This window comes from Dipodomys ordii, unplaced genomic scaffold (assembly GCF_000151885.1).
Source record: "Dipodomys ordii isolate 6190 unplaced genomic scaffold, Dord_2.0 Scaffold72, whole genome shotgun sequence".
Lineage (NCBI taxonomy): Eukaryota > Metazoa > Chordata > Mammalia > Rodentia > Heteromyidae > Dipodomys > Dipodomys ordii.
Genome location: NW_012267288.1, coordinates 2,076,233 through 2,088,824, shown reverse-complemented (window position 1 = coordinate 2,088,824; position 12,592 = coordinate 2,076,233). Strand labels below are relative to the sequence as shown.

The 12,592-nt window shown below is 37.7% G+C and overlaps 1 protein-coding gene across 1 annotated transcript in view; it reads left to right on the top strand.

Moving 5' to 3' along the window:
* Itgb8 (integrin, beta 8) overlaps positions 1-12,592 on the top strand; it is an 81,532-nt gene that overhangs the window by 18,562 nt on the left and 50,378 nt on the right. Inside the window, exon 2 of the mRNA XM_013023985.1 lies at positions 9,192-9,277. Coding sequence (XP_012879439.1) covers positions 9,192-9,277 — 86 coding nt within the window. The remainder of the gene's footprint in view (positions 1-9,191; positions 9,278-12,592) is intronic.

Genomic DNA, 12,592 nt, shown 5'->3' with positions numbered 1-12,592 from the left:
TATGTTTTTATACTTAATTCTCCTTCAAACCAAATCTGGGCCAATCTGTATATGGAGAGATGTCTTTAATGGTAACATATGGGGTTCTTTTTCCTGTCAGAATTTTTTCTAACCACCACATAAATTGCCTTGTTGTTTAATACCACTTATTAAACACCATCAAAACTCTGTGCATTTAGAATAACCACATGAATAGTTCCCCTTTCAAGGTACATGACCCAGGGTCAAACATAAATTATACAGGCATGCAACACATGTTACAACCAGAGATTTTTTTTAAAAGGAAAACTGGATAAATGGATTACAATGAAAAATTCTGATATGATCCCATCTGACTTTCTTGTGGTGACCAATTTCAACACAAATGAATGTCATTTGTGGCTGCCCGGTGGTTCTTCTTGCAAATCCCATCATGAAATAAAGTTCTGATTTATGCCATTCCAACCCATTTAAAGTCTGACTCATGCTGGAACTGCCCCAAAGAGGGCAGGACAGACCAGGGGAATGTGTAAGCATTGCCCAGACACTTCCTAACCTGCCCAGAGTAGAAAGGTATTATTTTTCCCCCCTTGTTCTCCAAAAACCTTTATGCCAGTAAAACCCTATTATAACTACATGAATTATTTGCTACATAAAGAGAAGGTTGAAATTTGTCTATGAACCTAAAGGTTACTAATAATAAAAGCAGCCTGGGGGGAGGGAATTGGCTTAATCAAGCAAAAACGTATTAGTGTTATTTCCTAATACTGTCACAATAAAGAAGTTCTACTCAGTAAGGAACTACTCAGACTTAGATGCAAAAGGAATATGTGCTGAATTGAAAGTTGGTTTAGATATGAGCAAGAGAATGTAAATGAATACAGTGATTCTGAATCTGATGAGAGTAATGTTATTTCCACTGTATGCCTAGGGCTCACACCTGGAATCTTAGCTACTCAAAAAGCTTCAATCAAAGGATTGCAGTTTGAAGCCAGCCTGGGCAGAAAAATCCTTGAGACTCCAGCAAAAAGCTGTGCTGAAGTCATGGCTCAAGTTGTAGAGTACTAGACATGAGCAGGAATGTTCAGTGCATGAGGCCTTGAATTTAATCTCCAGCACCTCCCCCACCCCACTATAAAGTATTAACTCTGTATCTTCTTATCTACATTCAGTTTTCAAGAAAGACACTTGATTTTCTTTCAAATAAATCAGTAGGACTATGCAATATCAGGAAACCTGATTACAAAAATATAATATCACTGTGGCTATGTTTGTTTTACACTTTTGAAGCAGCAAGATTAATATGAAGGTATCTCACTAAGCAAACATTGTATTACTTTTCGAAATCAATAGGTTTTGGAAATGAAGATTACTTAAAAGTATAAGCAATTAAGGTCTACAAGAACCTTAGTTATTAAGTTCCCAAACTGTCTTCAACTTAGATGCTGAGATGTATCAAGTATTACACTCATAAAATATGTTTAAGGATCTATCCTCACATAAACGGATAGCCTTCCCAGTAGAAAGGAAACCAAATCAGTATGAAAAAGCTCATCTTTTCTTTGTGAATGCTCTACTTCTTAAAGGCAGCTATTCTACCACTTGAGGCACACCTGAACTTCTGGCTTTTTTTTCTGGTTAATTTGAGACAAGAGTCTCATGGACTTTTCTTCCCAGGTTGATATTTGAACCTTGATCCTCAGATCTCAGCCTCTGTGTAGCTACAATCACAGACATGAGCCACCAGCACCTGGCTGGTGTCTTTCTCTCCATTTATCTTCCAAAACTAGATTGAAATTTTATTAGTTTATAATTGTATAGTCTTCTAGTAAGAAAGGTTCTTAAAAATGAATTGAATAAGATTGCTGTAGTTTAAGTGCTGTTTTGAGGGTCATTCTGCACAGGTACACCGAGATAGTATGAAAGGCTTGGGTCCCTTTATCTCTGTGTCCTTACCATTGGTATCTATGAGACAAGTTCTCTCAGGTCCAAATATAGATGCTGTAGATTAATACATCACATCCATGTATCGAGCTGGAAGAAGCAAGGCAAGCAAAGAGCAAATTAACTTCTATTTCAAGAATCTGTAGCAGAAGCCCTGTTAACCAACTTTAGCTTTATCTTAGCTATCACAATTAGTCATAAACTAGTAGCATTCCAAGGCAGACTGAAATGTGTGGCATTCCAGGTCCTTTCAATGTTACCTTTAACAAATCTAAGATATGGTCAGTAAAAGCAGATAGACAAATAGCAATTTTAGTAGTATTGGATAGCTTTTGTTGTCTATGGGTAGCTTTCTACCCAGACTTCTTTTACAGGACCAGAGTCCTCATCCCCTGGGCCTCTGAGTTCTGACTGTTTATAGTCAACAGTTTGCTGTCACCTTCTTAGAAGAATGAGTTTCCAACCCAAGGAATTACATAAGTCAGACAGGTCTGAGAGGCCAACCCATTCCAACCCATTCCCACCTTCTCCACCTCCAATAAGTTGCCTCCAGCCAATGCCTGTCTGCACAAAGCCAGTACACAGCTGTATTATCATCGTTTTAACACTTCTTTATACTTCTTTGTGTAGTTCAACACTGAGGTCACATTTCCTCTATTGAAAACACTAAGTAAAACAGCAAATGAGAAATGCTAGTAAGTACTGTGATTTCTATCATATTTAGTTATGAAGGCCAAGGTAGACCTAAGAACAGAAAGACATGGATATAGCTGTACCATTTTCTCACTCTCCTTATTTTGCTATCATTCTGAAATACTAACTAGCTAGTAAGTATTTTTTCATTCTTCAGATCCCCTTATCCAAAGAAAGAAGATTTTGTTGTTTGTTTATTTTTTTTAATGCCAGTACTGTGGCTTGAACCAAGAGTCTCATGTGCTTGACTTTCTCTGCTCAAGACTAGTGCTCTACCACGTGAGCCACATCTTCACTTGGATTTTTGCTATTTAGTTGGAGATAAGATTCTATGGACTTCTCCTAGATCTTAGTTCTCAGCCTGCTTGCATAGAAAAGATTACACTCATGAGCCACCAATGCCTGACCCTTCCTTTTACTTCTGTAGGCACCTTTATCAAATTTCAAATAAAAGCTTGGGATAACTAGCTAATTGCAAGTGATTAGAACACATTAAGTTTAATTTTCTTAATTTTTATATTAAATGATACTGTATACTAAATTTTTGTGTAATAGCTTCAGTAATCTGAATTCTCTACTTTGAAAATAGCTGTAGAATTGATAAGATATATACTTTATATAAATTAATAATTCCAAAATTATATTCTAAAATTACATGTAAGCAATGTGTCTTGCTTTTGAAAACTTATTATCACAGTAGAATATGTATTTGTGATTCCAGTGTGGACTTTGATTTTTTTAAGGAAGTAGCTTTATACAATTATTCAAGCTTTATTTAATTTGTATACTAAATTCAACTAGGGAAGACATACTGCCTAGATAAAAACAGTGTACCTCACAAATCATTCCGACTGAGTCATAGGAAAATCTAGGATAACTTTCTGAATATCAGAGCCTATCTTTTTTGTTTGTTTGTTTGTTTTGGTCATGGAGCTTGAATTCTGGGCCTGGGTGCTGTCCCTCAGCTCTTCAGCTCAAGGCAAGCTCTCCACCACTTGAGCCACAGCACCACTTCTGGTTTTTCTGGTGGTTTATTGGAGATAAGAGTCTCATGGACTTTCCTACCTGGGCTGGCTTTGAACCTCAATCCTTAGATCTCAGCCTCCTGAGTAGGTAGGATTACAAGCGTGAGCCACCAGTGCCCAGCGGAGCCTATCTTTTTTATTGATCTTATTTGTTCCTTCTGCCAGATAAAAACTACATGGATTAATTAAATTATATTGAATGTTTGTTGTGAAAACTTTTATAGAACTTTTTTGTACATTTTTTTACTGTAAAAATGCTGTACAGAGGGGTTGCAGTTACATGAGCAAGGTAATGAGTCCATTTCCTATTGAGCATTGTTACCTCCTCCCTTGATTTCCCTCTACCATCCCTTCCCTCTCACCTCCACAACTAAACCCCCACCCACCAAAGTTGTAAAGTTCCTTTTCAACATAGTGTTTTGTACCTCTCATTGTTACAATGGGTCAACCTGTATCCTTATTTAAGCATTTTGTTTTTTCCCTTTCCCTCCCCAGATTAGAACGTTGTCATTTGACTTTCAAGAAGATCCCTATCAGAACACCGAAACTTCTGCTGCCTTGTTTTAGTTTTGAAGGGGTGTTTTGTTGTTTTTTTATGTTGCTCTTCTCTTTTGTTTGGGTATTTTTGTACATTTAATTCTCCTCACTACTATTGACTAAATGTACTCAAAATGAGCTAAATCAATGGTAACATCTGAAACAAAAATAGGGAAGTGTGTGTCCCGAATATGACATTTCCTGGTAGTTGTGTGCTGTTTCCTGCTGTTGATGGTTATTTACTATCTTTTTATGACAAGCAGCTGTACAGGTCATTTTTTCATGTATTACAGACAACTAATTCTGGGAAACCAAAATTAGTCAACTTCAGTCAATGTTTACATTGCAAAATGTGAAGAAAAGGAAGTTATTCTAAGGGATGTATTTATTTAACTTATTTACTTTTCAGAATTATGACTGAGTGCAAGGGTAGTGCTTCACCACTTGAGCCACAGCTCCACTTCTGGGTTTTTGGTGGTTAGTTGGAGATGAGTCTCATGGACTTTTCTTCCAGATTTAGCTTTGAACCAGGATCCTCAGACTTCGGCCTCCTGAGTAGATAGGATTACAGGTGTGAACCACCATAGGATTACAGGTGTGAACCACCTGTGTCCAGCTAGGCTTAGAAATTTTAAATAATTAGCCTAGTAATTGGAAACACCATAGATGCTTGGAAGTTTCTTTCCCAGGAACCATTTAGTAACCTTGATACTACCTGGTCATCTCTGTTACATAACAGAATGAGAAAAAGTAAGACTCCAGCTCAGCTTCTGCTCATAGGGCAAGGAATTGGATCATTTAGTATATGTGTACTAATTGGCAGCAGGCTAAGTCCTTTACTGGTTTCTATGATGTATCTATGTGTATGTATGTATATGAGTGACAGTCCTAAGGCTTGAACTCAGGGCCTGGGTACTATCCCTGAGTGTTTTAGTTCAAGAATAGCAATCTACCACTTGAGCCACAGCTCCACTTCATGTTTTTGGTGGTTAATTGGAAATAAAAGTCTTATGGACTTTCATGCCTGGGCTGGCTTCCAACCACAGTCCTCAAATCTCAGCCCCCTGTGTAGCTAGGATTACAGGCAGGAGTCAGCAGTGCCTGGCAAGGAATCACATTTTTAATGGCACAGGATTCATAAAGACATAAAACAAAAAAAAATTTTAAAAAAACAAAATAAAAAACGCCAGCCATGTGCAAGTGGCTCATGCCTGTAATCTTAGCTACTCAGGAAGCTGAGATCTGAGGATTGCACTTCAAAGCCAACTCAGGCAGTAAAGTTCATGAAACTTACTTCTAATTAACCACCAGAAAGCCAAAAGTGGAGTTGGGGCTTAAAGTGGTAGAGTTGTAGCTTGAGTGAAAGAGCTAAAGGACAGCGCCCAGACCCTGAGTTCAAGCCCTATAACTCTCTTACACACAAAAAAAAAAATGTCTAAAGTTTTGTAGTTTAAAATACTATCCTAGTTTTTTGTTAAAAAATTTTACTAGAGTCAATAAATATCCATTTGTCGTAGCATGCAGTGCTAAAATACAAAGATCAGGATTCTTAGTACAAGGTCTCTGGATAAATGGGTGAACAAGCAGCAATTATAACCTCAGTGTGGAAAGAAGAGCCACTGAGACTTACACTCAATGAGTTGTCAGGGTAAGGCTAAGGGCTGCTAAGAAACCATCCCAGATAAAACACTTCCCTGCTTAGGGATGGGAGGCAAATGAGCTGAGCGACCCCAGAAGCTGATGACAAATGCCAGTGTCTGTAAACAGCAGTGGTGCACTGATATGTGGTCAGGTTAGATATTTCTACTCCCACAGAAGGATACGTTGTATGTGTGTGTAGAGCGGGTGTAAAAGGAGGGAGAAGGAAGAGGATTCTCAATACATGTTAATAATACTGTTAATAGTTTGTCTATCCAGTAACAAGAATTGCCATAATTGGTGTCATATTTACATGTTGGATCTTTCAATCTTTTATATATTTTAAAATAAAAAAAGAAACTCCTTAAAACCCTGCATGTCAGAGTGTATCTGGCATGCCTTCTGTGAAATGTAACCGTGACACTCTCCAGAAATAAAGCCTGACACTGCTCCCCTGGAGTTCAATTTATGGTCTTCCTGCAGTTCTGTGGAATAGGAAGGCTACCTCCTCCACATCCACTTATAGGATCTTTAGTCCGGTATTGTTGATTGAGAAATGCCAACCCTGAAAAGTGGTATATATTGGACAGAACCAAGTCTCTATGCATCTCAATTATCATCCTTGGATTTCTGAAGTTGAGAATAAAGCCTAACACCAGAACTTTCTAAAGTGAAGATAATATACAGGAAAGAAAGCAGTATCTGGGAATTTGTTATAGCTCAGGCGTGCTAAAGAAGCAAGATCTTGAGTTTGGGGTAACAAGACAGGATCCAATAACCATCACAAACCAAGACCAAAGTCCTAGGTTCTGCAGCTTTCCTTCCACAATTCTACAATTGTAACTGTCAATGCAAAAATCCTATCCATGAATGAGAGGTTTGTTCAAGTTCTGAACTGAAATAGAATTCACTCCATATTCTGGTGGAGTCAAAGTTAGTGGACTGTAAAGGTCAAGTTAGGTTCCATCATGTTTGCTTCAACTAATTATCTGGCTCTAGGTAATTTATGTATTATTTAAAGAAATATATTTCTTACAGTGCTGGAGGATGGGAAATATAAGATAAAGGTGCTGGCACTCAATATTTTCTGAGAACCTTCTGCCTTCACATGGCAAATAAGCATAAGGTCAAATGGGGCCAACCACTGTGTGGTTGCCTCTTTTCTAAAAGCCCAATCTTGTTCACAAAGGAGGAGCCTCCAACCCAACCACTTCCTGAAGGTCATGCCTTTTAATACTATTATTGCATTGGAGACTAGTTTTCAGCAAATGTTTTTCAGGGAATCATTCATACCATAGCATTTTTCCAGCCTGCTTGATTTCTAGACCTATATTGGTTTCCTTTCTGGGAACAAAATTGCAAAGGTCACTCACTCTTCTGAATATTTTAGGAATAAGCAGTTTTTATGTTTTTGAAGACTAAGCCAGATGGAAGATTTTTTTTTTAGGCTAGAGATTCTTCAGATGTAGATGGCCAAGCTGGTAGTAAAGAAAGCCCATAATATAAGTTATTTTTAGTTGTTGGAATTTTAGGCCAGATCTGGAAACACGAATGAAGAACTTTCAAAAAAAAATGTATAAGAACATTGTCAAAAAGCTGAGGACAAAAAGACAGAGTACAGGGGATAGAGTGTAAATAATAGATCGGTTGAGGAAGAATGTGTTCCAATTAATCTAAACCATACCTGGGGAAATGCAGAGCAGGGTACTCACTGCCAGGACTCTCTTGTATTTAGCATCCTTTTCTGTGGTTCTGTCCTCTGGGCCCACTGCCAACACCCTGGTATGACACATCCAAGTCAGAACTGCTTTTATCCTGGGTTCCAGATTGTTTGGGAAAATTGAAAGAGAAGAAGAAAGAGAGAAACGAAGGAATGGGAGTTTTATGATCCCTCTCCCTTTCAATTGCCATGTCCATATGTGGTTGCGTACACAGATGTACACACTTTTCTACAATGACTGCTGCATTGTTAAAGAGATAAACACAGGTCTAAAAACCCAAAATGAGATGGTGAAGAGAGTTCCCAGATGTCACTTCCTCTAGGGTACCATCTTTAAAGATACCCTCCTCCCTCACTCCTCTGCACCTCTCTGAAGCAGAGTGCCAAGCAACTGCTGCCACATTCCCATGGCAACTTCAAAAGTCTCTCTGTGCTCCTCACTGGGTTCTCTCCTCACCTGGACTGTGAATGACTTAGAGCCTGGATACTGTGAATCTGAGTGATGGAATCAGCCTGGGGTTGCCAGTGGCCTTCATATACCTATTGTTAAACGATCAACTCTAGCACACATGGGGTCAATCCATTAAAACCTGACATAAAATGCTGCGTGACTCTTTCAAGATTGTAGTTTGTGTATATAAATCTATACTGATTGTAGTTTGTGTATATAAATCTATACTGAACTTTGTTTTAATTGTTTAAGTAGTTAGTAGATGAAAAATGCAAATAGTTTCCAAGTATAACTAAGGATTAAAAGATATTCGAGCTGGGTGTCAGTGGCTCTTACTTGTAATCCTAGCTACAGGAGGTTGAGACCTGAAGGTTGTGGTTCAAAGCCAGCCTAGACAGGAAAGTCCAGCAAACTCTTAATCTCTAATTTACCGCCAGAAAACTGGAAGTGGTGCTGTGGCTCAAAGTGGTAGAGCACTATCCTTGAACAAAAGAGCTCAGGGACAGTGTCCAGGCCCTGAGTCCAAGCCCTATGACTGACAAAAGAAAAGAAAAAGTAAAAGAAGATAGTCCAGCACAGGATTCCATGGAAAAGTAAATTATTATTCATGATCCTCATGTGATCCAATCGGAAAAAATTAAATTGGATTAACTTGTTCAGTTCTGTTTAACTACTATACTCCTAAAATACTGAATAATGCCATTATGTCTGGTTCTGTTATTCACACCAAAATAACCAACAGTAACATAATCACTTCTACTTGAAGTACTCTAAATGTCTCAGAAGCTTCGTTTATTATGAATCAACATAGAGAATTGACTTTATATCTGTATATGCTCATTTTTATAAGAAAACCTTAGAACCAGAGAAACACCAACATGGCTCAGAGAAAATGAAATACTAGACTTCAGTGAACTAAAGAATATGGAAGATCCTTTACTATTGCAGAAAAAAATTAAGCCAAAGCCCCAAAAATCTGACTAAAATCACATTTTTAATCATTTTCCCAACTTCACAAAACCAGTCATTATTTAGGTATCTATTTGAGTGCAAGTTAACTGTTTCTTAAGAAATTATACATTATGTGATGGCAGGTACTGAAATAAAAGGTCATATTATTTCATTTACAAGATGTGGCTAAGAATTGCATGCATAGCCTAATTTCAAAATAAACCATAATGGTTCCTCCTATCCTCTGTTTCAGAAGACAGTAGATGTGTATCTTCAAATGCAGCATCGTGTGCAAGGTGCCTTGCCTTGGGTCCAGAATGTGGATGGTGTGTTCAGAAGGTGTGCCTTTCCTTTCTTTCTCATTTCCTTATGCGTGACTGCCTCTCTAGCATGATTTCGCTGCACTAATATTCTGTGCCTTAACAGTGCATCAGGAAAAGGAAAGATAATCCTGAGTGAGCATCAGGAAATTATTTGGCTTGATGCTTGCAAACAGCACATCTGGCTGAATATATAATTGAGTAACTTTTTTATAAGGAAAACTTGGAAATACACTACAAGCCAGTTTATACTTTTGAAAAATTTGAAATAAAATAGAAACCAGTTTATGTTTTCTGTCTGGCTGTAGAGAAAATTGGCAAATGCAAGTAGTAACTTTTCACAGTTTGATAGACCTTGCTGTAAAATTCTTGCTGTAGCTTGAGGCATACACCCAAATTGGGCTTGTCCCTTATACTTGTTTAGTAAAGATAAGCAAGACAATTCATTGGTGCATTTCATATGCTTTTATTTAAAACACTTGAAGTTAAGTAATCTCCATTTCTTAACACTTTGCATCAATTTGGCCGGATCTTGTCCATAAGAAAGTATACAATTAAATTCTGGGAAATTCTCAGAAAGTGTTTATGATTCAGGATTTGTGTTTTTGAAGAGAAACAAACCTTAACGACAAAATTCTAAGTAAAGCATTCTTGAATTTTATTTATTTATGAGTTCTTTAAAAAAAAGACCTTCAATCACAGATAGCTATATTTAATAAGTTTTACCAAAGAGCCATCTATTAAACTGGATTTTCTTCTTTATGAGATTTCCTCTGTAATTTTGCATAAGTGTGTAGCTCCTGGAAATTGGATCAGACAGGCTTTTAAAGGCCCTTTGACATGGACATAAATCTCTAGGTTTTGTCTTTTTTTGATTTAGCTCAGTGACTGCACTCACCATCATATTTCCACCCTCCCTTGTTCCTGCTTGTCCATTGCCTACTCAAGGTAGAGAAAGAAACCTAAAAGTAGTCAAGGAAGGGAAACTTTTTTTTTTTAAAGGAAGCAAGTCAAGGTTAAAGTAAGGGAGAAATTCACCAAACAGCAGCTATGATTAAAAGTCAATCTGGATAATGGGAAGTCTGAAACCCCCTAGAAATGCCTCTGGCTGCACCAGTGATCAGATTATCAGCCCTCATAGCCAGACAGCACCACAGAGAAGATCCCAGTTTCTGGATCCCATCACATCAGTTCCAAAGACAAGACAAAATCAACTCCATTCTTTGAGCATCTTTTTATTACAAATCTTGAATTTGGGGTTGGCATATAGGTTTTAGTATGAAAGAAATGTTCCATGACTTGCTATTTCCTGATCCTAAACCACTACTCCATTGCTGGTTTAATGGGCCACTTGACCCTGAGGCTTGTGCTAACCCAGCCTTGGCTGCTGCATGCCTTAATGACAGAAGTTTAGGAGAAACTTTGAACAGATAGCACAGAAGCACATTTAGCAATCAGTTGTTACATCTGGGTACAGAGGGACCCTTTCTCCATCTTTGTAATCCATACCAAAAGTCAGAAAATTCATAGGTCTGAGAATAAGAGTTAATCCTGCCCAAAAGGAGTGATTTGGGGTATTCAGAGGGATAGGTTACTGTGGAAGGAGGGGGTGTGGAAGGTAGCTGCTGGCAGAGTAGATAGTAACCTGTGTCAACTGAAGGCCATTTCCTTTATAGTGGATCTCAGGGAAAACACTGAAAAACTCACCTAGCTGCTCTTGTCTCAAAATGCTACTGTTACTATATATACTCAGTGTAGTAGGCTTGAGAGTTTGAAAAATCAGGCTTTAAAGAGAAACAAAATGGGATTCAAATCCTAATTCCATCAGTTTCTAACTTGGTAAACCTTGAACATAATTTTTGATTCCTGTTTTTGCTAAGAGGAAAATATTCATGACACTTGCCCCACACTACTGGGGAGATATAATGTGGGAAGGGTGTGATACACAGGCATTGTTTAAAATGTGGGACTTTTAACTGTAAAGAAATTAGGTAACCAGGCAGAGTGCTTGTGTTAATAACACAACTTCAGAGGAGGTACACAGTGCTAGGTGCCGGCCACTGTCCACATTGTTAACAGGAGGAGCTGTCCACTCTCTCCCTGTGGCTGACCAGACACCACTGGGAAGCAAGCTGTGTTAGAAAGTGTTAGAAGATCACCTGTCATTCATTCTAAGATATGACAAATGTCTCTGGTTTCTTAGGCAGCATGGCTGGAGGGAAAAGGAAGGACAAAAAAGATTTTTTTAATCTTCATAATGAGAAAAAAGTAGCCATGAAATAATCCTGTTTATATAATTTTGAAAGTTGACCAGAAGTAAAAAGTCAAATAAAAATTTTGTCGTTTCAAAAAAAATTTTTTTTGTAGTTTCAAAGGGAGTCTCAGAGCACAGTTATCCTAAAACATAACATGAAGGGCATTCATTGTCCAAAGGAATGTGATAGAATTTTTCCACTTCAAAGCAAGTTGCTATTATAGAGGTAAATAATACTCAAGCAATCAGGCAGTAGCTCATGCCTACAATCGTAGCTACACAAGAGATTGAGATCTGAAAATCATGGTTCAAAGGCATCTTGGAAAGACAAATCTGTGACTCTTATTCCCAATTAACCAGTTGAAAACCTGAAGTAGAGATGTTGCTCAAGTGGTAGAATGCCAGCCCTGAGTATAAAAAATAAAACAAAGCTAAACAACAACAAAAAACAAGCAAGATCAAGAGACCAAGCCCCAGTACCAGCACCCCCCCAAAAAAAAAGCCTCAGACATAAGAGACAAGTAGGGGAGGAAACACAACAAAACAAAACAAAAACTTTCTTTTATTTTTATGCCCATAGTATTATCTTAAAGGGATGAAAAACAAAGAAGTTGGTAACAATGTTCGACAAGAAATGTACTCATTACCATACTCATGTAACGGTAACCCCTCTATACAGCATCTTTACAATAAAATCTTTTTTAAAAGACAAGTGGAGGGGAAAACAAAACAAAACAAAACAACAACAAAAACCCTTTGTTTTATTTTTATACTCAGACTATTATCTTAAAGGGATGAAAATAACAACTGGTGAACAGCCAGCCAAAGTAACTTCAGCCCAGGGTTTTCGTTCTCAATTGGTTTTAGATGCACAAAGTTGGAATATAAATTTGCTGGTGTTTTTCCTTGTAAAAAAAGTAAAAATACAAGGATTATAAGAAATTAAAATGACACAAAATACCCCAAATTAAAAGGGTGCGGTTTCAAATTGCTTTCTTTTATATGAAGTGGAAAGTAGGCCACATTGGGCAGAGACAACATTCCATTCTTGATTTTGATGCCTTGCTCTTTTCTTCCCTT